Source organism: Lampris incognitus, chromosome 12 (assembly GCF_029633865.1).
Source record: "Lampris incognitus isolate fLamInc1 chromosome 12, fLamInc1.hap2, whole genome shotgun sequence".
Lineage (NCBI taxonomy): Eukaryota > Metazoa > Chordata > Actinopteri > Lampriformes > Lampridae > Lampris > Lampris incognitus.
Window position 1 is genome coordinate 34,160,883 of NC_079222.1, and position 22,551 is coordinate 34,183,433.

The 22,551-nt window shown below is 44.8% G+C and overlaps 1 protein-coding gene across 1 annotated transcript in view; it reads left to right on the forward strand.

Annotated features, from left to right (window-relative positions):
- LOC130121742 (electrogenic sodium bicarbonate cotransporter 1-like) overlaps positions 1-14,451 on the forward strand; it is a 57,516-nt gene extending 43,065 nt beyond the window's left edge. Inside the window, exons 13-26 of the mRNA XM_056290612.1 lie at positions 1,987-2,120; positions 4,170-4,428; positions 4,937-4,996; positions 5,585-5,770; positions 6,779-6,892; positions 7,905-8,066; positions 9,646-9,824; positions 10,067-10,139; positions 11,286-11,354; positions 11,908-12,081; positions 12,203-12,367; positions 12,630-12,723; positions 13,565-13,635; positions 14,226-14,451. Coding sequence (XP_056146587.1) covers positions 1,987-2,120; positions 4,170-4,428; positions 4,937-4,996; positions 5,585-5,770; positions 6,779-6,892; positions 7,905-8,066; positions 9,646-9,824; positions 10,067-10,139; positions 11,286-11,354; positions 11,908-12,081; positions 12,203-12,367; positions 12,630-12,723; positions 13,565-13,605 — 1,710 coding nt within the window. The 3' untranslated portion in view covers positions 13,606-13,635; positions 14,226-14,451. The remainder of the gene's footprint in view (positions 1-1,986; positions 2,121-4,169; positions 4,429-4,936; positions 4,997-5,584; positions 5,771-6,778; positions 6,893-7,904; positions 8,067-9,645; positions 9,825-10,066; positions 10,140-11,285; positions 11,355-11,907; positions 12,082-12,202; positions 12,368-12,629; positions 12,724-13,564; positions 13,636-14,225) is intronic.
- Positions 14,452-22,551: the final 8,100 nt, after the last annotated feature.

Genomic DNA, 22,551 nt, shown 5'->3' on the forward strand with positions numbered 1-22,551 from the left:
GGCCTGCAGCATCAGGTGTCGGGGTCATCGGTGACACGAACAGATGTATTAAAACACTGATAAAACCTGAGCCGGGCATCATCAGCACTACATTTGACATAAAGACGTTGACTTTCTATGAACTGCGATTGAGACTCTGCTTACTTCGGTCACACAGTTCAAAAGCGGTCAGGCCTAAAGGGCTGCACAGCTACAGCTACCGGACATCTCCTGGCATGTCTCTTAAATGCATGACTCTTGCAAACATTGTGCAAGTGGTCATGGCACCAGCTCGTGGGGCGGGTGTCGGCTCCACACGGTGAGCCTCAGATGTCTTCGGTTTATATGTCTCAGATGGCTGTGGTGTACAGTGTCTAATGCCTCGGAGTTTTGACATTTTAATGTGGTCAGTTGACCAGTCAGGCGAATACGGCATGCATGCTGGGCTTACAGAGGACACAGCTGCTATGTAGTAGGTGTAGCAAACCATAATGGACATTTTAAACGTTTGATTTAATTTGGGAAGGGCGTCACGGTGGCGCAGTCGTTAGTGCGGTCACCTCACAGCAAGAAGGTCGTGGGTTCGAGCCCTGGGGTAGTCCAACCTTGGGGGCCGTCCTCTGTGTGGAGTTTGCATGTTCTCCCCGTGTCTGGGTGGGTTTCCTCCGGGGGCTCCGGTTTCCCCCCCACAGTCCAAAGACATGTAGGTCAGGTGACTTGGCCGTACTAAATTGCCCCTATGTGTGTGTGTTGGCCTGGCGGCCTGTCCAGGGTGTCTCCCCGGCTGCCGCCCAATGACCGCTGGGATAGGCTGCAGCATCCCGTGACCCCAATTCGGATAAGCAGCTTGGATAATAATAATAATAATGATAATAATACATTTTATTTGTGGGCGCCTTTCAGAGCACTCAAGGACACCTTACAGGCCGCAGTAAAAAAAACCAGCAGCACTGTATCAGACAGCATGAAGTCCAAACAAAGCAGGGTAGACAATAAAAAGTTAACAGATTAGTATAAAAGCATCATCTGCACAGCACCCAGTGATGCCTGGCTCGGGCTGAGCATGCCAGTTTGAAAAGGTGTGTTTTGAGATGGGGATCTGAGGGTCGAAAGAGAGTCAACGAGAGAGATCAGAATGACTGAAGGCTCTAGACCCCCGTGGTAGTCGTGGTAGTCGTGGTAGTCTTACTGAATGGATGGATGGATGCTTCAATTGGCTCAGAAATGTGGCTTTTTTGAAGAGCACTCAAAGTGAGTACAACACGTTGCGTGAATTGTGTGGCCCAGCCAGAACATAAGGGATGCGAGCGGCAAAGGTGCACCCTCTGGCCTCTGCTGGCACAGAGCAGCATCCTAGTAGGCCCGCACGTGGACTGGCCTCGGGGGATTTGCCGGGGCTGTAAATAACCTCAGATCCAGATTACTCAGCTACTGTAGCCTTGTTATGGCTACGCCTCTGTTTCCCCCCCCCACCCCCCACCCCCACCGTCCCTCGTCCGTCCTCCTTAATTCCCCTTTGCATCTGACAGCAGTGAGACGGGAATCCCTGCGCCAACCTCTGACCTTACCCAGAAGCGCCGGTGCAGCACAGGCGTAGACTGCCTCAGCGGGACGGCGCTGCACTCCCGTTGTTTCTCTCGGCGGCGCCCCTGCTGTTGAGCTTGTAGGACACCAGGCATAAGCCAATGACTAAGACGTGAACAGGCCCGTCCCGGTGGGCGAGCCAGGCAGCTGTGTAATGTGTATGAGGAAAACAGCTTCTCGCTGAACAAGCAGAAATATGTCACTGTTGAACCTTGTTGTCTGTTGAACTGGCGAGGCTCAGAGAGTGTTATGGAGAAAACACAAAAGTTTTCCATTATGACACTTTTTTGTGTTGATCAAAACAATGTGTGTTGTGAATCATTTCTTTCTATAAGGGTGATTTGACTAAGAGCACTGGGCATGACCATGCCCTCTCTCCCCTTTATAAAGACTGTGTCTTCTTCTTGGTGTGCCGCGTTTCAGGGGGTGTTGGAAAGCTTCCTGGGCACGGCGCTGACGGGGGCGGTGTTCTGCCTGCTCGCCGGCCAGCCCCTGACCATCCTCAGCAGCACAGGCCCGGTGCTGGTCTTCGAAAGACTCCTCTTCCACTTCAGCAAGTAAGCTAGCGATAAGAAAGCTGTTTTTTTTTAATTTACGCACACGTTAACTCCACCCATCCATTCATCCATCTATCCATCCATTATCTATACCCGCATAATCCAATTCGGTGTCGCGAGGGGGCTGGAGCCGATCCAAGCAGGCACCGGGTGGAAGGCGAGGAGACACCCGGGACAGGTCGCTAGTCCATCACAGGGCACACATACAGATACTCTAACACCATTTACACCTATGGGCACTGGAGAGACTCCAGTTTGCCCAATATGCAGATCCTGATCCTAATGCAGCCACCATGATACGCATCTCCAGAGGGAACCCTTGCAAAACAGATGGGTTGGACTTAAACCCAGGCACCACATGCTGCGAGGCGTCAGCGCTAACCACTTAGCCACGGTGCCACCCCTCATTAACTCACTGTTCAACTGACAAATACTACTGGGGGGGTGTAAGAGAGTCCAGATATCATCTGCAATATCCTGGGAGACTGGAATTTGTTTTAAATGTCTGCTAAGATAATTTAAAAATAAATTTAAAACTTTTTTTTGACTGTTTCATGTTAAAGAGGGCTTATGCACTCACTAAGTAAAACAATAGAGGGTTAGGGTTAGGGTTAGCCACGGTGCCACCCCTCATTAACTCACTGTTCAACCACCAAATACTACTGGGGGGTGAAAGAGAGTCCAGAAATCGTCCGCAATATCCTGGGAGGCTGGAATTTGTTTTAAATGTCTGCTAAAATAATTTAAAAATAAATGTAAAACTTTTTTTTGACTGTTTCATGTTAAAGAAGGCTTATGCACTCACTAAGTAAAACAACAGAGGGTTAGGGTTAGGGTTAGGTTTAGGCACGGTGCCACCCCTCATTAACTCACTGTTCAACCGCCCAATACTATTGGGGGGTGAAAGAGAGTCCAAAAATCGTCCGCAATATCCTGGGAGACTGGAATTTGTTTCAAACGTCTGCTAAAATTATCAAAAATAGAAGAAAAAAATGTTGACTGATTCATATTAAAGAAGGCTTAAGGGTGACCCTACTTCAGAAAGATCACTTTCCAAGCAAAACAATATCTCTAAATCCTGTTGCCACCTGAACACATTTACAGAAAATGAAAAATAATTTCACATAAAACCAAAATGGCATAGATAGATGTCAGTGTTTCCAGCCTTCTGCGGACAGACCCCACGTTGTCCAGGTTGGTGTATTGTATTGTGTAACTGTGAGTAAATATAATGGTGATAATAGACTCCTCATGGGAAGAACTGCCAGTGGATTGTCTGTTAATTTGCCCTCTTTTCAACTTCCTGTCCTGTCTCTCTAGGAGTCATGACTTATCTAGGAAGACATAAAGCCCCCACCAGGAGACATTACCTATGGTTAGGTTCAAAAAGAAGGACTTTCACCCTCGTAACAGTCTTGATACCAGGCCAACATTGATTAGAAAGGCAAACACATATAACCCTCATTAACTAATAAACTAGTCGATTGGCTTTAAAAAAATAAAGTGTTCCAGATTAACCTTTGTGCCTTTTTCCTTATTATTATTATTTTTTTGGCTGTCTGCTATCCTCCTTCCATCTCGCCATGCTAGAAAGCGTCGTCTAGCATTACCACAGCTAGTAATGTTCCACTATAAATAATTCACGCACATTTAATTTCACACTGTGAATGAGGCCTGCCAACGCTTTCATGCCCTCCAATGTTTCCACGGCCCCGCTGAGCGGCTGCTGAGGCGGTGGCCTCCGCTCTTCCCTCTGCTCGCTGCGGAGTTCTGTTAGGTCCGCTGGATGTTCTCATGTTCTCCCCACACCTGTTGATGACACAGGCCGGTAAGAATTTGCTGTGTTTCAGGAGCAACTTTGCAAACATGAACACGTACACATTTCTATGCGCCAAACCCGGACGTTATGAGTCTGGGTCACAAAGGAGGTGCTGAAGATGCAGTACTTCGAGGAACCCCTGGGGAAGATTCACAACTGTGTGAACATAAAATGTGGACTATCATGAAATGGCTTGCACACAACTTACTGGGAACCCTTTTGTCCCTCAGAGAACACCAGTTCGACTACCTTGAGTTCCGGTTGTGGATTGGCCTGTGGTCGGGCATATTCTGTCTGGTGCTGGTCGCCACAGATGCTAGCTTCCTGGTGCAGTACTTCACACGGTTCACCGAGGAGGGTTTCTCCGCCCTTATCAGCTTCATCTTCATCTACGATGCCTTCAAGAAGATGCTGAAGCTGGCTAACCACAACCCGATCAACGCTGGATATGATCCAAACCTCATCACGCAGTACGACTGTCGCTGCATGGCCCCTTCGGATGGTATGCGGCTCCTACTCTGTCTGTTCTCTCTCGCTCATTGGGGTTAGGGCGAGCTGGTTGCTAGCTCCACGCAGACATCAGAGTCTTCACTATAGCCGCTAACCGAGCTATTTTCTCTTACCACACAGAAAATCATTTTCCCACCCTTTACCTAAAAACATCTAATTATTGACTTTGTTTAGGCTATATCATGTGGCCTTTTTATTTGAAGGTTACAGTTTGCATGTTTGTCATGTGGTCACCAGAGATACCAGGCGATACTACTGCGTGTTTGCCTATAGATACCACTGTTTACATTCTCAACAGCCCTATCAGTTGTGTTTAGTGAGTGACTTGGCAAGATTTTGTACGGAACGATATATGTTTACACAGATTGAGAATGGCAAGGGTGTGACTGCAACTATAGTAGAAATATTTTACTTTACAAGTGGTCAGACGTGATCTAATTATAAGACAATACGTGCATAAATAAGATGTTGTTACTGTTTCTCGTGACCAGGTAATGTAACTGGACCCTACAGCGAGGCCTCTGCCTGGATCAACGACACTGATCTGGTGGGTAGCGTCCCTTTCATGAGACTTACCTTCTTTTTTGGCTTCTTTATTTGGATCCCCCCCCCCTTTTTTTCTCCCCAATTGTACTTGGCCAATTACCCTACTCTTCCGAGCCGTCCCGGTCGTTGCTCCCCCCCCCCCGCTGAGGGCTGCAGACTACCACATGCCTCCTCCAATACATGTGGAGTCGCCAGCCACTTCTTTTTACCTGACAGTGAGGAGTTTCGCCAGGGGGACATAGCACACGGGAGGATCATGCTATTCCCCCCAGTTCCCCCTCCCCCCTGAACAGGCGCTAGTGCAGTGAACAGGACACATACCCACATCCGGCTTCTCGCCTGCAAACATGGTCAATTGTGTCTGTAGGGATGCCCGAGCAAGCCATATCCGGCCATTGCCGGATTCGAACCGGTGATAGGCAACGGAATAGACCACCGAGCCACCCATATGAAACGTACCTTCTTGTAGCAACATTATAAGAATCTGTTGACCAAGCTATTCATTTACTGACTTGTTCTGATGTGGTGTCACTATGTTACCAGCTGTTTCATGCTGAAGTAAAAAGCTCATTGTGTCCATGTTTTCTAGTCCGTGAATGCCACCTTCGCATCTCTGTCCAAAGAGCAATGTCTGAAGTTGGGAGGGAAGCTGGTTGGAGAGGCCTGTGGATTTGTGCCTGACATTACTCTGATGTCGTTTACACTTTTCTTTGGGACCTACACCTGCTCCATGTGTCTGAAGAAGTTCAAGACGAGCCGTTTCTTCCCGACCACGGTAAGTGATGGCACCCGCTGCCAATTACTTGAGGTTGAGCACAATCAATTTTCACTCCAATCCCCAAATTTGGCCAACCGCAAAGATCATGCAAACCCGAGAGTTAAATTTAAGGTTGAACCAGTTTGCTTGTGTGACTGGTTGAGATTTCCATGCTGTTCAGAACACACAGGGCGCTTTTCTTTTAATTCAGTCAGGAGGTTCAAGTGTTAGTGAACATTAGCGTGGGAAGGTCAGATTTCCCTCCCTTAATGTGTGGGGTGAAGATTAACCACTGCTTTTCCCAGTACAAGTCTGTTTAGCATGTAAATATTGTGTAATCGCACAGAAGATGTAATTTCATAGTTTGTTGCTATTTGGAAATGCTGACTTCATACTGTAAAAGTCATGTTTTACCTAGTTTGATGAGCTTTATAGCAGAGGAGGACGTTACTGAAATATTATGGTCAGAGTCGCGTGCTTTTACCTCATTTAAATTGTATGTAAAATAAATTAAATTGATTAAAAAGAATAAATAATAATTAAAATAATATAATGATAAATAATAAACAATAACAAACAATAAAAATAAATAACTTAAATAATTAGTCATGTAAATTAAGTTGTATGTAATCATTTTTCAAAGGTAAATCATTACTCATTTTGGTGTGGTCCTTGAATTTAATTAGTCACTACCAACTTTCAGGATTTTTTTTTTAATAAAAAAAATCCTGATCTTGTGCGTGCAAAGTATGAATCGGCAGTTTAGTTCATGATGAATATGTTTAAATCTTAACAAAATATTTCATTGTGCCCACTATACTTCTTGAGGTAAAGTGCACACATTTGAATATTCTCAACAGATTAATGTTGTTCATAAATCAAGATGAATTGGTTGATCTCCATCTTTGGCTTTTTATCTGCTTACTGAAGTCTCCGCTGCCATTGCGGTAAATGTTGGTTTAAGTAGCTCTTTCTAACAAGGCTGAAATACTCATCAAAACCAATGTTTCTTTTTCCACCTGCTAGGTGAGGAAACTCATCAGCGATTTTGCAATTATTTTGACCATTCTCCTTTTCTGCGGTGTGGATGCCTTGGTCGGTGTGGACACTCCTAAACTGATTGTGCCAAGTGAATTCAAGGTAAACATATGTGCATTTATCACACATAAATGTGAAATATTTATGTATATTATTGTAATATTTATTATTTATATTTATAATATAATATATTATAATATAATTATTGTTTTATATCTAAATATAATTAATATATTGAAATATATTTATATTTTATTATTATGTTTATGTATATTATTAGTATATGTATAATAAATGTGAAAATGTATTATAAATAGTACATTTATCATTTATTATTTATAGAATAATCTTCATTTCAATACCAGTTCTGCTCTCCAAATACTCCGGTCCTGAAATTATGACACCAAGTAATACTGAGTTGTTTCGTAGCCGTATGACAGTAGCAAGCCAGTTCGAGTTCCTTCAAATTCCTTAGACAATGGTCTATTTTCAGCTAGGACATAAAGATCTTTCTAATTCTTAGTTAAAATCCTGGTGTAATGGACTCTTTGTAGTTTGGCGAATAGGTGATATGTATTACGTGAAATCAAGACACAGTCACTTGTGAGATTACTCTACATGAACATACCATAGCTGGCTTTGGCACCCACTCCGGTTGTGGAGGAGAGGAAAGGTGGGGTGGTGGAGAGGGTATATGCATCAAATAACAACTTGATTATAGGTGATGTTGAGAACATAGAAGGTCTTAGATTTAAAGTACAGACTCAGCTTTGTTCTGCCACACAAAGTACTTTACAGTTAAGACATGCAGTGATGCACTGGCATTTTTCGTCTCATTCCGGTGAGAAGAACTTCTGAAAGTGTAATTACTAAGAATTCATTCATTCATTCAGTCATTCATTCATTCAGTCATTACTAAGAATGACACAAAAATACTGTTTTGGTGCTTTTTGAGGTTTTATCCATGTTTAAAAGTCCCACTATGCATATTTTAGAAATATGATATAAATTGATATATTAATTATGCATCTTTACATGTCTCTGTGGGAATGTGCACATATTCTGTTTTGTATTTTAACAGCCATATGTTCTTGTTTTTGTTTTTTTCCCCCAGCCCACAAGTCCACAAAGAGGTTGGTTTGTCCGTCCGTTTGGAGGGAACCCTTGGTGGGTCTATCTCGCAGCTGCCCTCCCTGCTTTGCTTGTTACTATTCTGATATTTATGGACCAACAGATCACGGCTGTCATTGTTAACAGGAAGGAGCACAAACTAAAGGTCAGAGCTTTTACAGTTTAATAATAATTCAGTTTGTATATGTATGTATGTATGTATGTATGTATGTATGTATGTATGTATGTATGTATGTATGTATGTATGTATGTATGTATGTATGTATGTATGTCTGCATGTATACATTTGTATGTCTCTGTTTATATGGAGTAGTGTGGAAGTTGCAAGAAAACAGAGATGAACAACTTCTCTCTTTGACTGCACCAACGCGTGTGTCGCTTATTTCCTTTATTTGCACACCCCGCCCTCAACAAACATTAGGCTACGCTAGCACTGCTACCCACTGAGCTCTGAAACTGAGCACGTCAACGTAATATGACAACAGGCTATGGTGAATTATGTCCATAAGCCCATTACGTGTCCACTACACACATCCCCCCAAGAATTACCCATAACAGGAAGAGTTAACGTGGCGAGGGCCAGATGGCCTGGCCCAAAAGCCTCTGCTGAATGGGAGCGGGGGCTGGGGCTCCGGCTGGAGGGGACTTAGGGACCCTACAGTGGCATGGAGGTAGGATGGGGGGGGTGGAGGAGCCTTGGGAGCCTTGTTGGGTGGGGGGTGGTGGGGGGGGCACCCTCCTCCCCTGCCCCCACCATGGGGGCTGGACCAGTCCAAGAGGTCAGTCAAGTCCAGTTGAGCTGGTTTAAGGCGATCCACGGAAATGTGCTCCGGCTTGCCACCGATGTCCACAACAAAGTGCTTGTTCCCGGTCCCCAGGACGTGGAATGGGCCATCATATTATCAGCCTCCTCAGCCAGAGCACGGCAGTCTGTGATGGCGCTGTTGGCCAAAGCATCCCGTACTTGAGAAGGCATCTGTCACAGAAACAGCTGGACAAAGAGGAAATCAGGCTTGTGCTCTCCCTGGAGAGCCAGCATCCTGTCCTTGAGTTCAGACGGCTTACTGTCACCGAGGGCTTGTAGAGAGAAGAGCCGGCTGGCCTGCTCAGCGTCAGAAAGTTCACAAGTTTTCAACAGGTGAGCCTTGAGTGTCTCGTACTTATCCTGCTGCGGAGGACTTTGGAGGAGGCTCACCTCTTGGGTTGCTGTTGAACTCCCGAGGGTCGACATCCCATAATAGTATTATGCGGCATCCACGGTGGTTTCCCACAGCGCGGACTGCGCTTCCGTCTGGGCGAGCCAAGCCGAGGCCGACGACTCCCAGAACTCCGGCTGCTTGAGAGAAACCGCATCAGCCGCCAGGAGCGTGAAGAGCTGTCTCTGGACACGTCCAGAAGACAAACGTCTGGGTCAACCTTGTGGAAGCTGTGAGAAAACAGAGACAAACAATGCATGTATCGTTTATTTCCTTTGTTTGCACACCCTGACCTCAACAAACATCGTGCTGCGTTACCATGGCTACACCCTGAGCTCTTAAAGTGAGCACGTCAACTTAATACGACATCAGGCTACTATCTCCATAAGTCCGTTAAGTGTCCCCTACGGTCTATGCTTTAATGAAACATGTTTATATCTGGCCAAGTGTTGAATTGCACTCTTATACTTGTTGCTAGCAAGACTCATTTTGCTTAAACTCTTCTCCATATGTCCTGTCTACTAACAGAAAGGGGCAGGCTATCACCTGGACCTCTTCTGGGTGGCCATTCTGATGATCGTTTGTTCTTTCATGGGCCTACCCTGGTATGTGGCCGCCACCGTCATCTCCATTGCCCACATTGATTCCCTAAAAATGGAGACCCAGACCTCCGCCCCCGGGGAGCAACCCAAGTTCCTCGGAGTCAGGTAAGCGTACTGGACTGGTTGCTGGGCACCTAACATAAATAAATAACAAGATAATAAACACGATATTCCAGAAGTTTCCTCTATTTACTCTGCTTAATTCTGTGGATACATCAAATATTTGTGTGTACCTTGTGTAAATATTGCCAGTAAAAATTGTTTTTCAGCTTTTCAGCATTCATAAAGCGGATATGCTATTATGTATGTTTAATTTTTTTTGTTTTTCATGTGTTTGCCCCATCCAGGGAACAAAGGGTCACTGGCGTGTTTGTGTTCATCCTCACTGGACTCTCTGTGTTCATGGCTCCTATCCTCAAGGTAGTGTTCAAACATCTCTTAATTCCGCTATGGAAATTTGGATTACTGTCCTCCTCTTTTAGGAAAAACTCCCTTTTGCCTCTCTTAAATTCACAATAATTTAAAATCTTCGATTTATCCAATTACCTCGTCCCATAACTGAAGTAATGCAATGTGAAATAAGCATGGCCTTCAGGGACTTAAGCTCAGATTGCAGCTCGGTGGCTTCTCAAGTTTCCATTCCCTCATTAAACTTACCTTTCAAAAATGTTCAGTCATGTACGTGAGATTGGTTGCGCCGCTACTTCTGCTTGTGGAAAGCCTGAATACAGGAAGTACTTGTTCACCAGCTGTACTTTCATTTGCTATTTACTAAAGGAAGCTGTAATAATTATAGAAAACAAAATAATAATAATGATAATAATAATAATAATAATGATGATGATGATGATGATAATAATAACAACAATACTGATAATAATAATAATAATAATAACAACAATGCTGATGATGATAATAATAACAATAATATAATAATAACAAATAATAATAATATAATAAGAATATGATGATAATGATGATGATGATAATAATAATAATAATAATAATGTAAGTATTATATTAAATTGCAAGGCATCAACCATCTTTTCATTTTCACAGTTGTAGTGTTTTGCCTCATACTAATGATATTAACATATTTAATAATATTACTATTATTTTATATTTTTATATATATATATATATATAAAATTCCTATTTCATTAGTATTACTAATACTATTAGCGTAATATTAACAGTGTGAGTTTCTTAACTTTTTCAAAGATCGTTGCGGATTATTCCAGTAAGTGTGTAAATGTGAGAGATGACATATGGAGTAAAGTGATAGGGCCAAACAGACTCTATATTTTGTTTACTTTGGCAATTTGGCAATTCTGGTAAAGTGAGTTAAGCTGCTTGTATGACTGTTTTAATCAAGAAGCAATGCTATTAATGAACATCATCACATCATTTTTGAAGAGATTTGTTCTTCCAATGTTTTCTTTGTCAGGATTAAATAACCCTCTGCATATTTTAGCTGTTGTTGTTTGAATCTATCTTGACCATGAAACTCGAGTTTTTAGAAATGCATCCTGAGATGTTGTGGTTTGCTCTGTCGTCCTCCTGCAGTTCATCCCCATGCCTGTGCTGTATGGTGTATTTCTGTACATGGGTGTGGCATCGCTCAACGGTGTCCAGGTGAGTTAGCCTGACCTGTCTCACGCCCTGCTGCTTCTCTAATTACAGTGGTGTCCAGATGAGTTAGCCTGACCTGTCTCACGCCCTGCTGCTTCTGTAATTACAGCCATAAAACTCTCTGCTAGCCTTTCACTGAACACAGCCATAAAGCATTTGACAGGTGTCTCATGTTCAGTGAAGGATGTCTATGGCTTATTTTACATACACAGCTAATTAATGTTGGCATGCTGGCCCAGTGGTTAGCACTGTTGCCTCACGGCAAGAAGGTCCAGGGTTCGAACCCCAGGCCGTCCCAGGTCCTTGCTGTTTGGAGTTTGCATGTTCTCCCCGAGTCTGCGTGGCTGTCCTCCCACCATCAAAAAGACACGTGGGCGTCTGGGTAGCGTAGAGGTCTATTCCGTTGCCTACCAACACGGGAATCGCTGGTTCGAATCCCTATGTTACCTCCGGCTTGGTTGGGCGTCCCTGCAGACACAATTGTCTGCGGGTGGGGAGCCGGATGTGAGTATGTGTCGTGTTCGCTGACTCCCATGTGAATTAATGTCTCTGTCAGTTCATGGACCGTCTCCAGCTGCTCCTGATGCCAGCCAAGCACCAGCCTGACCTGATCTACCTGCGCCATGTCCCCCAGAGACGCATCCATCTCTTCACCTTCATCCAGGCCCTCTGTTTGGCCCTGCTTTGGATCCTTAAGTCCACTGTCGCCGCCATTATTTTCCCGGTCATGGTAAGACGCAGCAGTTGTGTTTACACAGATGAATACACACTCGGGCATGTGAACACAATGGCACACACTAACACAGCAGGGTAGCCGGGCTGGCGTTATAACGACACTCGCGCCTCTCCAGATCCTAGCGCTGGTGGCAGTGCGCAAGGCCATGGACTACGTGTTCTCTCAGCACGACCTGGGCTACCTGGATGACGTCATCCCCGAGAAGGACAAAAAGAAGAAGGAGGACGAGAAGAAAAAGAAAAACAAGAAGAAGGGCAGCATCGACAGCGAAATGGAGTTTGTGAGTGAACCCTTTCTCTGCAGTTTCCCTATTCTGAGGTCCTGCCCAAGTATTTTTCGGATGTTTCCAGCAAATGGGCTGAAATATGTCCATGTATTTATGCGGACAACTTGTGTATTTGTGCAGACAGCTTGTTTAAAGTCTATCAGCTAGCGTGGCAATGCTTCGGTTTATGCACTCCTGTCCTCCACTCCTGTCCTCCAGAGCTGTCCCCTTCTCTAAGATGTGAAGAAGTGTTCATGTTATCTCCCTCCTCCTACAGTCTGAGTACCCCTACCATGAAAATGTCCCCAGTATAAAAATCTCTATGGATATGATGGAGCAGGAGCCCATGTTGGGGGATAAGTCGATGGATAGTGAGTACTAGTAAGGTTTTTGTTTTCACATGGGCTTACAGCTTACATTTGGGGTACTAACACTTTCTCTCATAGTCTCATCACTGTGTTTTCACATCTGTCTTCTCTCCCACAATTGTCAGGGGCGTCCGGGTGGCGTAGCGGTCTATTCCGTCGCCTACCAACACGGGGATCGCCGGTTCGAACCCCCGTGTTGCCTCCGGCTTGGTCGGGCGTCCCTACAGACACAATTGGCCGTGTCTGCGGGTGGGGAGCCGGATTTGGGTGTGTGTCCTGGTCGCCGCACTAGCGCCTCCTCTGGTCAGTCAAGGAGAGGGAAGTGGGGGGGAATAGCGTGATCCTGCCACGCGCTACCCCCCACCCCCCGGCGAAACTCCTCCCTGTCAGGTGAAAAGAAGCGGCTGGCGACTCCGCATGTATGGGAGGAGGCATGTGGTAGTCTGCAGCCCTCCCCGGATGGGCAGAGGGGGTGGAGCAGCGACCGGGACGGCTCGGAAATCGGGGTAATTGGCCAAATACAATTGGGGAGAAAAAGGGGGGGACCCCCCCCCCCAAAAAAAGTTGTCCTCACTTTTGCATGAAAGAAGTGTAACAAACGAACAAACTATAAATCCAGCGTGCTTTTTCCCCCCCACTTGTATCATTTCCTATTCTCACCATTTCCGCTGCTAAGATTCATCCTCCCTCCCCGCCATAAGCTAGCGCTCAGGGGCCAAACCGCCACGTGGGAGGGTCCACGCCTGCTACCGCCTCTCTCGTGTCGGCTCTCCTGCGGGTGGTTTCAGGCGGGTTGGTTACACCGGAGGAGACGCTAAACATGTTATCCTTTCCTCCCACCCAGGAGATGAATCCCAGACTCTCCTTGACCCGCATCCGCTGTGATGAGCGCTACTTCCAGCCTACGGTGATGGGGTAAGCTGGGGGCGGTGTGAACTCTGTGCAGATAATGAAGGCTGTATGTCCTTACCTAGACTATTGTGCATGCATCCAGACATCGTGCCCAGGGGCGTCCGGGTGGCGTAGCGGTCTATTCCGTTGCCTGCCAACACGGGGATCGCCGGTTCGAATCCCCGTGTTACCTCCGGCTCGGTCGGGCGTCCCTACAGACACAACTGGCCGTGTCTGCGGGTGGGAAGCCGGATCTGGGTATGTGTCCTGGTCGCTGCACTAGCACCTCCTCTGGTCGGTCAGGGCACCTGCTGGGGGGGGGGGAGACTGGGGGGAATAGCATGATCCTCCCACGTGGTACGTCCCCCCTGGTGAAACTCCTCCCTGTCAGGTGAAAAGAAGCGGCTGGCGACTCCGCATGTATGGGAGGAGGCAGGTGGTAGTCTGCAGCCCTCCCCGGATTGGCAAAAGGGGTGGAGCAGAGACCGGGATAGCTCGGAAGAGTGGGGTCCGGGTACAATTGGGGAGAAAAAGGGGTGGGGGGGGACATTATATTCAGTGTTCATTAGGACTATGTGACGTCATCTAATACCCCATCTCCTTCTCTCTTTTAGACTAGCGATAGATCCATACAAAAATGCAGTACCTCAGATTCGAATAGACATCGACCCGGAAGATAATGCCTTCTTCTGGAAGACCCCTGGGCCTGGCTCTGAAACCTCTCTGTGAAGAACCCGTCCAAAGATCCTCCAGAACCAGGAGCACATCTGAGGCATAATGAAACCCACTCAGTCGAAATACCCAGGTTCACAACGTAGTACTAATGTAGTACTGTCAATAGCTGTCTTAAATGCTCCTCACAGTGAGGAAGTGAGGATTTAAATGTGAAGTTCTAGATTTATCTTGCTTTAAACCTTTGGTACTCTGCTTTGAAAGATGTCAGCGCAAAAATGCTTTTTATGAATTATCCAGCTTGTCTTCTACGTGATTTCACGAAGAACAAAAGGGCTACTCATCCGCCTGCAGTCCTGTTTGGACATCAGCATTTTTTTATTATAGCGCATATTAATAATTTATCAAGCATCAAGATAGGGCTGTGATTTCTTAAAACACGCCCAGAGGATGGTTTCTATATATATATATATATAATATAATGTAACATTGTTTCAGCTGTGAAGTTCCATGTGGGCTACAAACTGTCCAGACCAAAGCGACGTCTTCGTAAATGTCCTTTTATATACATATGAAGTATTTTTCCTCCTGTTTCACATATCTTCTTTTTTCTTTTTTTGCTTATCGAAACAAAAATGAACTGGTGTGTTTTTATGTGATGCAACTTACTGAACTTTTTTTCATACGCGGTCTTTTTAAGGTTCCTTATGAGTGAGAATTCAAATTTAAATGGCTGAAATTGCTTGTTTTAGTGTCACACACTAGAGGGCGTCTGTTTTAACGAGGGAGGTGCGCGCATGCGCACCGAGAATGAGCTGATAATTCTTGATCGATTCGCAGGAAATGAAGGGGAGAGCGAGATGGAGAGAGAGCGAGAGTGAGAGAGAGAGCGAGAGTGAGAGAGAGAGAGAGAGAGAGAGAGAGAGAGAGAGCGAGAGTGAGAGAGAGAGCGAGGTGAGTGAGAGAGAGAGAGAGAGCGAGATGGAGAGAGCGAGAGTGAGAGAGAGAGCGAGTGAGTGAGAGAGAGAGAGCGAGATGGAGAGAGAGCGAGAGTGAGAGCGAGAGAGAGAGAGAGAGAGAGAGAGAGAGAGAGAGAGAGAGAGAGAGCGAGAGTGAGAGAGAGAGCGAGTGAGTGAGAGAGAGAGAGCGAGATGGAGAGAGAGCGAGAGTGAGAGCGAGAGTGAGAGAGAGAGAGAGAGTGAGAGTGAGAGAGAGAGCGAGTGAGTGAGAGAGAGAGAGAGCGAGATGGAGAGAGAGAGAGAGAGAGAGAGAGAGAGCGAGAGTGAGAGAGCGAGCGAGAGAGAGAGCGAGAGTGAGAGAGAGCGAGTGAGTGAGAGAGAGAGAGAGAGAGAGAGAGAGAGAGAGAGAGAGAGAGAGAGAGAGAGAGAGAGAGAGAGAGCGAGAGAGAGAGAGAGCGAGTGAGTGAGTGAGAGAGAGAGCGAGTGAGTGAGAGAGAGAGCGAGTGAGTGAGTGAGAGAGAGAGAGAGAGTGAGAGAGAGAGCGAGTGAGTGAGAGAGAGAGAGAGAGAGAGCGAGATGGAGAGAGAACGAGATGGAGAGAGAGTGAGAGAGAGAGGGAGATGGAGAGAGAGCGAGAGTGAGAGGGAGAGAGAGCGAGAGTGAGAGAGAGAGAGACAGATGGGTTGTTATCAATTCAGACCTGAACAAAAGTCTGCTACAGTTTTATTTCCCTCTTGTCCCCCATGTCCCTTTTTATAAAGATGAAAACATTTTACAGTTTGGGCTGTAATTAGTAATTATAGCTTGACAATTTGATTCCTGTTCTGTACCAATTTTAGGATATTGGTTTGTATCAACCCAAATATCTTACCCCGACTTCGGTAAAGATACATGTAGTAAAGCTTTACCTGCTATTCTCTGTAGGAGCCAGGCCTCACAGGCCTCACTGAAGACACTTGTTGTGTAGTTTTGTTTTTTCTCTTTGTTTTTTTTTTTTGTGGTTAAACACTGATGTGTTTCATGAAGGGACACCCTTTCTGATCTCCAAATCGTCACTTCCTACTCGGTGGTTAGAGTAACCGTGTCCATTACTCGCACACGTGCAACGCGGGTGACCTCCGTAATGCCACGGCTCAATTTACAAGCATAAAAAAACCTGAACGTACTTAAAAGTTCTTAATGTGAGAATTTACACTGAGCAATTTTTGTTGACTTTTTTTTAAGTGAAATATTTCCATATCTGTTTTTTAAAAAAAAAAAAAGCAAACTAAGCAAATGATCACTGTGAGGCAACGCAGTGTTGAGGGTTGACCGCCACTGGTGGTGCACCTCCTGAGGACGACGAGTACCTTTGCTGAGCACTATTTCTCTTTAAGGAACCCCCTTTTTTGCTCCTACAATATCTCAACCTCAACCTCTTTCAGCAAGAGCTCAATGAAGTAGAGAAATTCATCAGACTTTTGTGAATTTTTTTTTTTTCAAATTACTCACTGGATGATGATTTCCCGGCTGACTGCAATATCCAGGTGGCATAAACTGATTCAAAGTCAATTAGACTGTTGTTCACCGCTGTTTGAATGTAAACACTACCAATCACTTGAAATTTACCAAATATCGTACTAGACTCTAGACCGGAGAAGAGAACATGCACAATCAGACGCTGTTTCTGTTTTTGATTTGTAGTGCTCATATATTAATGGTGTTTAATGAATGTTTCATTTATCGCTTATCGGCGCAACAATCATGGACGACAAGACTGTTGGACTAGCTTCATACCAAAAAATTCCAAATATCCTGGTCTTCCACTTTGTTGTTACTTTACTCTGTGTTATCTTGTACATCATTACTTTCTTCTGGGTGTAATTCCACAATTTATGTATTTGATTTTAATTTTTTTTTGATGTTTAAACTTTGAGACCATTATCTACCGTGTACGCTTTTTATGCTCAATAACCCAAGTTACTCAGAACAGAAGCAAATGGCAGTTGTTTGGAAATAGTTTACTTTTATGGAGGAGAGGTTTTGTCTTTTTTTATGAGAAGAATAAAATAATCAAAACGGCTGCCGAGTTCCTGAGGTGTTTATGAACTCGTATTGGACTTCTTGGATAGGTATAATTTGTAATGTGCGATGGTTTTATCAGTTTACCAGTCTGATGGATTCTCACCTTGTGCTTACTTGTGTAAATGTTAAAATCATAGATAACCAGACAATACAGTACACTACAGCAGGTGTAGCTCACATTTATACCAAACTTTTCCATCTGCATATTTTGATATATCCAAATTCCCCCACTAAAAGCAAGACTTTTTCTGTCAGAGATGGTTATTTGGGAATCAGGGATCAGGAACACTTTGTCATTTCATGTCATGTACTTCTGTACATGAATTATTTGTATATTTATTCATATATTATTTATATAATATTACAAACAAGGTGCAATACTACTTCAAATCAAATCAAATGTCTTTATTTTGAACATGCAAATAAAAGAAATAAAATGACCAAGCATGAACAATAAAAATAAATAAAAAACCAACAAATGATGAAAATAAAACCAAAAGAATTCAACAAAAAGAATTCTCAACAGAGAATCCAACAAAAACCATGTTTGAAAAGAAGCAGGAAGTTACAACTTATAATTTCCTGCCTCCTCTCTAATTAATAAACCAAAATAATAAACTTAGTTTTTCATACATCACAGTATGTCGTTCTCAATATCTATCGCAAAATGACTCAATAAAAAAACAAAACGAACAATAAAAATAAATAAAAACCAACAAATGATGAAAATAAAACCAAAAGAATTCAACAAAAAGAATTCTCAACAGAGAATCCAACAAAAACCATGTTTGAAAAGAAGCAGGAAGTTACAACTTATAATTTCCTGCCTCCTCTCTAATGAATAAACCAAAATAATAAACTTAGTTTTTCATACATCAAAGTATGTCATTTTCAATATCTATCGCAAAATGACTCAATAAAAAAAACAAAAACAATAAAAGCAATAAAAAGTTAAAGCAATAAAATAAAAAAATAACAATGATTTCCAAAAACAACAACAATAGCATCCACCATGGGAGGGTCATGAGAGGAGCAAAGCCTCCTCCTCCTCCTCCTCGTGCCATTTTAAACCCTGTACCTCTTCCTGAATTGATTTAAACTTGTGCTTTCCTTGAGTTCTTCATCCAAACCATTCCACAATTTAAAATACTCACACTTTTGTGAGTGGCACGAACACAGTGTTTCTTAAAATTCAAATTCCCTCTTAAATTGACCCCCCCCCCCCCGAGAACAGTTGTTGTACGCTGCCAGGAAGTAGATTATATCTTGCTTTGTGCAACACTTGTGCAGTCTTAAATTCTACCAGGTCCATGAGCTTCACAGGCCGTGAGTTTGAAAACAGTTTGTTGTTGTGTGGGTTTGCTGATTATCAGCCCGACCTATGTTGTGCTGATCTTACTGCAGAGAGAAGACACGAAGGCTGCATAGTTTCAGGGATCACTACACTTCAATGAGGAGTAATGGGACTAAGTGGGCCATTACTATGAGAGTCCTTGTCATATGTGCCAAGGGGAGGGGGAGGAGGGGGGGGAGAATCTAATGATTAATCTTTCCTTTGATCTGGAGGGTAACATCAGTGGTTTGATGACAGACATCAGTGTTATTAGATATCATAGGTTCGGCCTGTGAACACAGGTTTGAATGGGGCCTTGGCAGACCACCGCTGCTCAAGGCAAGTAGCCAAATTGTTGGGTTGAACTGCCCCACCGTGGCCGCACACCCCAAACCTGTTGCGAACAGTGGGCTCCGCGACATATTATTCAAGTAGCCAAATTAAAGTATTATTGTTATTATAAATGTTATATTAGTAGTAGTAGTAGTAGTTGTAGTAGTATTCAAGAAGCCAAATTGTTGGATTGGTTTGAACTGGGCACGGTGGTGCAGTGGTTAGCGTGGTCGCCTCACAGCAAGAAGGTCCTGGGTTCGAGCCCCGGGGTAGTCCAACCTTGGGGGTCGTCCCGGGTCGTCCTCTGTGTGGAGTTTGCATGTTCTCCCCGTGTCTGTGTGGGTTTCCTCCCACAGTCCAAAGACATGTAGGCCAGGTGAATCGTCCATACTAAATTGTCCCTAGGTGAATGTGTTTGGATGATGGATGGATGGACGGATGGATGGATGGTTTGAACTGACACGCCGTGGCCACATGCATACCCTAAACCTGTTGCATGGTATATGGACTGTGTGAACAGTGGCTCCACATGACATATTATTCAATACATTATATATTATTCAATGTAAAATGAGGATCCTTCTGAATGCTGTGATTTTAAAACGTTTGAATGCTGGATGCCTTAAAGACCAGGGGTTATGTACTCACTATAGTTACTACAATAATGAAATGTATTTTGAATACAATACATTTACTTTACTTTATTTTTTATTTCAATTTACCGTTTACATTTATTGCTTTACATTTACATGTATGTTTTATTTATTTATTTTAAATTTATTGTTTACATGTTTATATTTATTTTAATGGCTATTTAGTTTGATCACAATTTGGAGACGTGGGAACGTGAAACTATGATAGACACTATATCTGTCACTAGAGGGCAGCACTGACGCACTGTGAGATGAGCCAGGGTGGCAGCACGTTTACAGTTTTTCTCAACTGCTTTGACACATTTCCTGAAACAACTCACCATTTTCTCAAATCCTCTCACACATTTTAAAAACTTACACCCAAATGGTACAAACATCCTAACTTCCGGGTCACCAATTCAACCTCTGACCTCAGACAACACACAGACGAGCTGTCAAAAACACACGGCTGTTTGCTGCAAACTGGAGGGATTGATTCAAAACACTGCTGCCAAAAGGCTGAGAACAGGTTTTTACAGAAATGGTGTGGAACTTTGCAAAACCACAGCACAGACTATCCACATATCCCGGTCAGGAACACCCTCGTGAGGGAAAATCAAAACTGTGTTGTAATAAAAACCTCTTACATATGCTGTTTTGGTCAAAAACCTGATGTTTGAAACATCACACCGACAAAACATGTAAGGAGGACTCCATGCTCATTTGAATGCCCAACTTCCAAAAGCTTTATATCCAAATACACAGGTTAGTCAGCATCAGTAGTCATCATGGTTCCCTACCGGAAAACGGTGGCTTGCTCCCTCCGGGTTGGGGAGGAGTTGTGGCCTCAAGTGAAGGAGTTCAAGTATCTCGGGGTCTTGTTCACAAGTGAGGGTAGGATGGAGCGGGAGATTGACAGGTGGATTGGTGCAGCATCAGCAGTAATGCGGACGTTGTACCGCACCGTTGTGGTGAAGAGGGAGCTGAGCCGGAAGGCAAAGCTCTCAATTTACCGGTCAATCTTCATTCCGACCCTCACCTATGGTCACGAGCTTTGGGTGGTGACCGAAAGGGTGAGATCGCGGCCACCAGCGGCTGAAATAAGTTTCCTCCGTAGGGTGTCTGGGCTCAGTCTTGGAAAGGGTGAGGAGCTCGTACATCCGGAGGGAGCTCGGAGTAGAGCCGCTGCTCCTTCGCGTCGAAAGGAGCCAGTTGAGGTGGTTCGGGCATCTGATTAGGATGCCTCCTGGGCGCCTTCCTTTGGAGGTTTACCGGGCACGGCCAACTGGGAGGAGACCCCGGGGTAGACCCAGAACTCGCTGGAGGGACTACATGTCCAATCTGGCCTGGGAACACTTTGGTGTCCCCCAGAAGGAGCTGGAGGGCGTTGCTGGGGAGAGGGACGTCTGGAGTGCCCTACTTAGCCTGCTGCCATCGCGACCCGACCCCAGAGGAGCGGCTGAAGATGAATGAATGAATGAACTCAGCATCAGCACCAGCATTCTCATCATCTCGTCTCAAGTGTGGGTCGGGCCATGATATCTCCTCAACGTCCTGCATTATGTTTGCTCTTGTCAGGCAGCGTGGGGAAAATGCCCTTGTGTGCCTTAGAAAACCCTGGATGGACTCCACAGACACCTCACCACAGGCGTCCACCAGGTTTTGCAGTGCGTCGGGGGTTGTGATAATACACTCTCCACCACCATGCTGAGGAAAAATTCCTCAGTTGGATTCCAAAAATGGGGAATATGCTGGCAAAAAAACAAAAGGAAAAAAAAAAAGAAAAGAATGGCGAACCTGGGGTGGTCATGGAACCAAAGCAGCGCGATAGAAACTCACGTTATCCCAAATGACAACGCATTGGGCTTGCTCTGGTTGCCCTGGCTCCCCTCCACGTTGAAGACATTTAGCTGATCTCGAAATTGAAGGAGTTGTGCCACGTTGTACAGACCCACTCTGGCATGGCGGTGGAGGACGCCATGATTGCTGATGGCGACACATAGGGTGCCGTTACCGCCCCTCTGGACAGGAACTTGTATGAGAAACGGTAAATGGTATATGGACTGCATGTTGTGCTTTTCTAGCTGCAACAGCCTCTCAAAAAACACATTACGATCAATTAATACCCCACACGCACCCACACACGTACACCCCGATGGTGTGAACCACGCAAGGTAACAACCAGCTCATCCAGAGCAGCCAGGGCTAGGCTTCTCGCTCAGGGACACCTCCTCATAGGTGTCGCGGATCGAACCGGCAACCCCCCCCAGTCTCCTGCTCTACCTCTGAGCCGCTGCAGCCCCTGATGGCACCGCGGGCGATGATGTTGCGCCTCCTTTTGCGCCTTTTGAACCATGCATCTGTCTAGACAGGTAACTGGGCCCTTTCACTGATGTACCCCAGTTGGCACCGGGATGACTTGAATCAGGAGGTGCAGCAGGTGGAAACGGGAAGAGAGTCAAAGCAATCTAGTATGTTCTATTTGAAAATAAATAAATAAATAAATAAATAAAATAAATCCCTTTTCAGATTAGAAGGCGCCGATGAACAAGGGGAGACGGTTTTATGATGGGTTCAACAAAACAGAACTCTAGCTCGAAATTAAATCTGTTGAAAATGCATAAAGGCCTTAATTCATATTCTCTGCGCATTTGACATTCAGTATGTCATGGCTATCGGCATAAATTATCAAAACACAAGATGATTTTTGGTTGTCGTTAATGTTCTCCTGTTCAGTGTGGATGCTGCATTTTTCAATAAAAAGATAATGTTCTAAGTCTATTGTCAAGGGTGTCCGGGTAGCATAGTGGCGGTGTCTTCCATTGCCTACCAACATGAGATCGCCGGTTTGAATCCCCGGGTTACCTCCGGCTTGGTCTGGTGCCCCTACAGACACAATTGGTCGTGTCTGCGCAGGATGGGAAGCCGGATGTGGGTATGTGTCCTG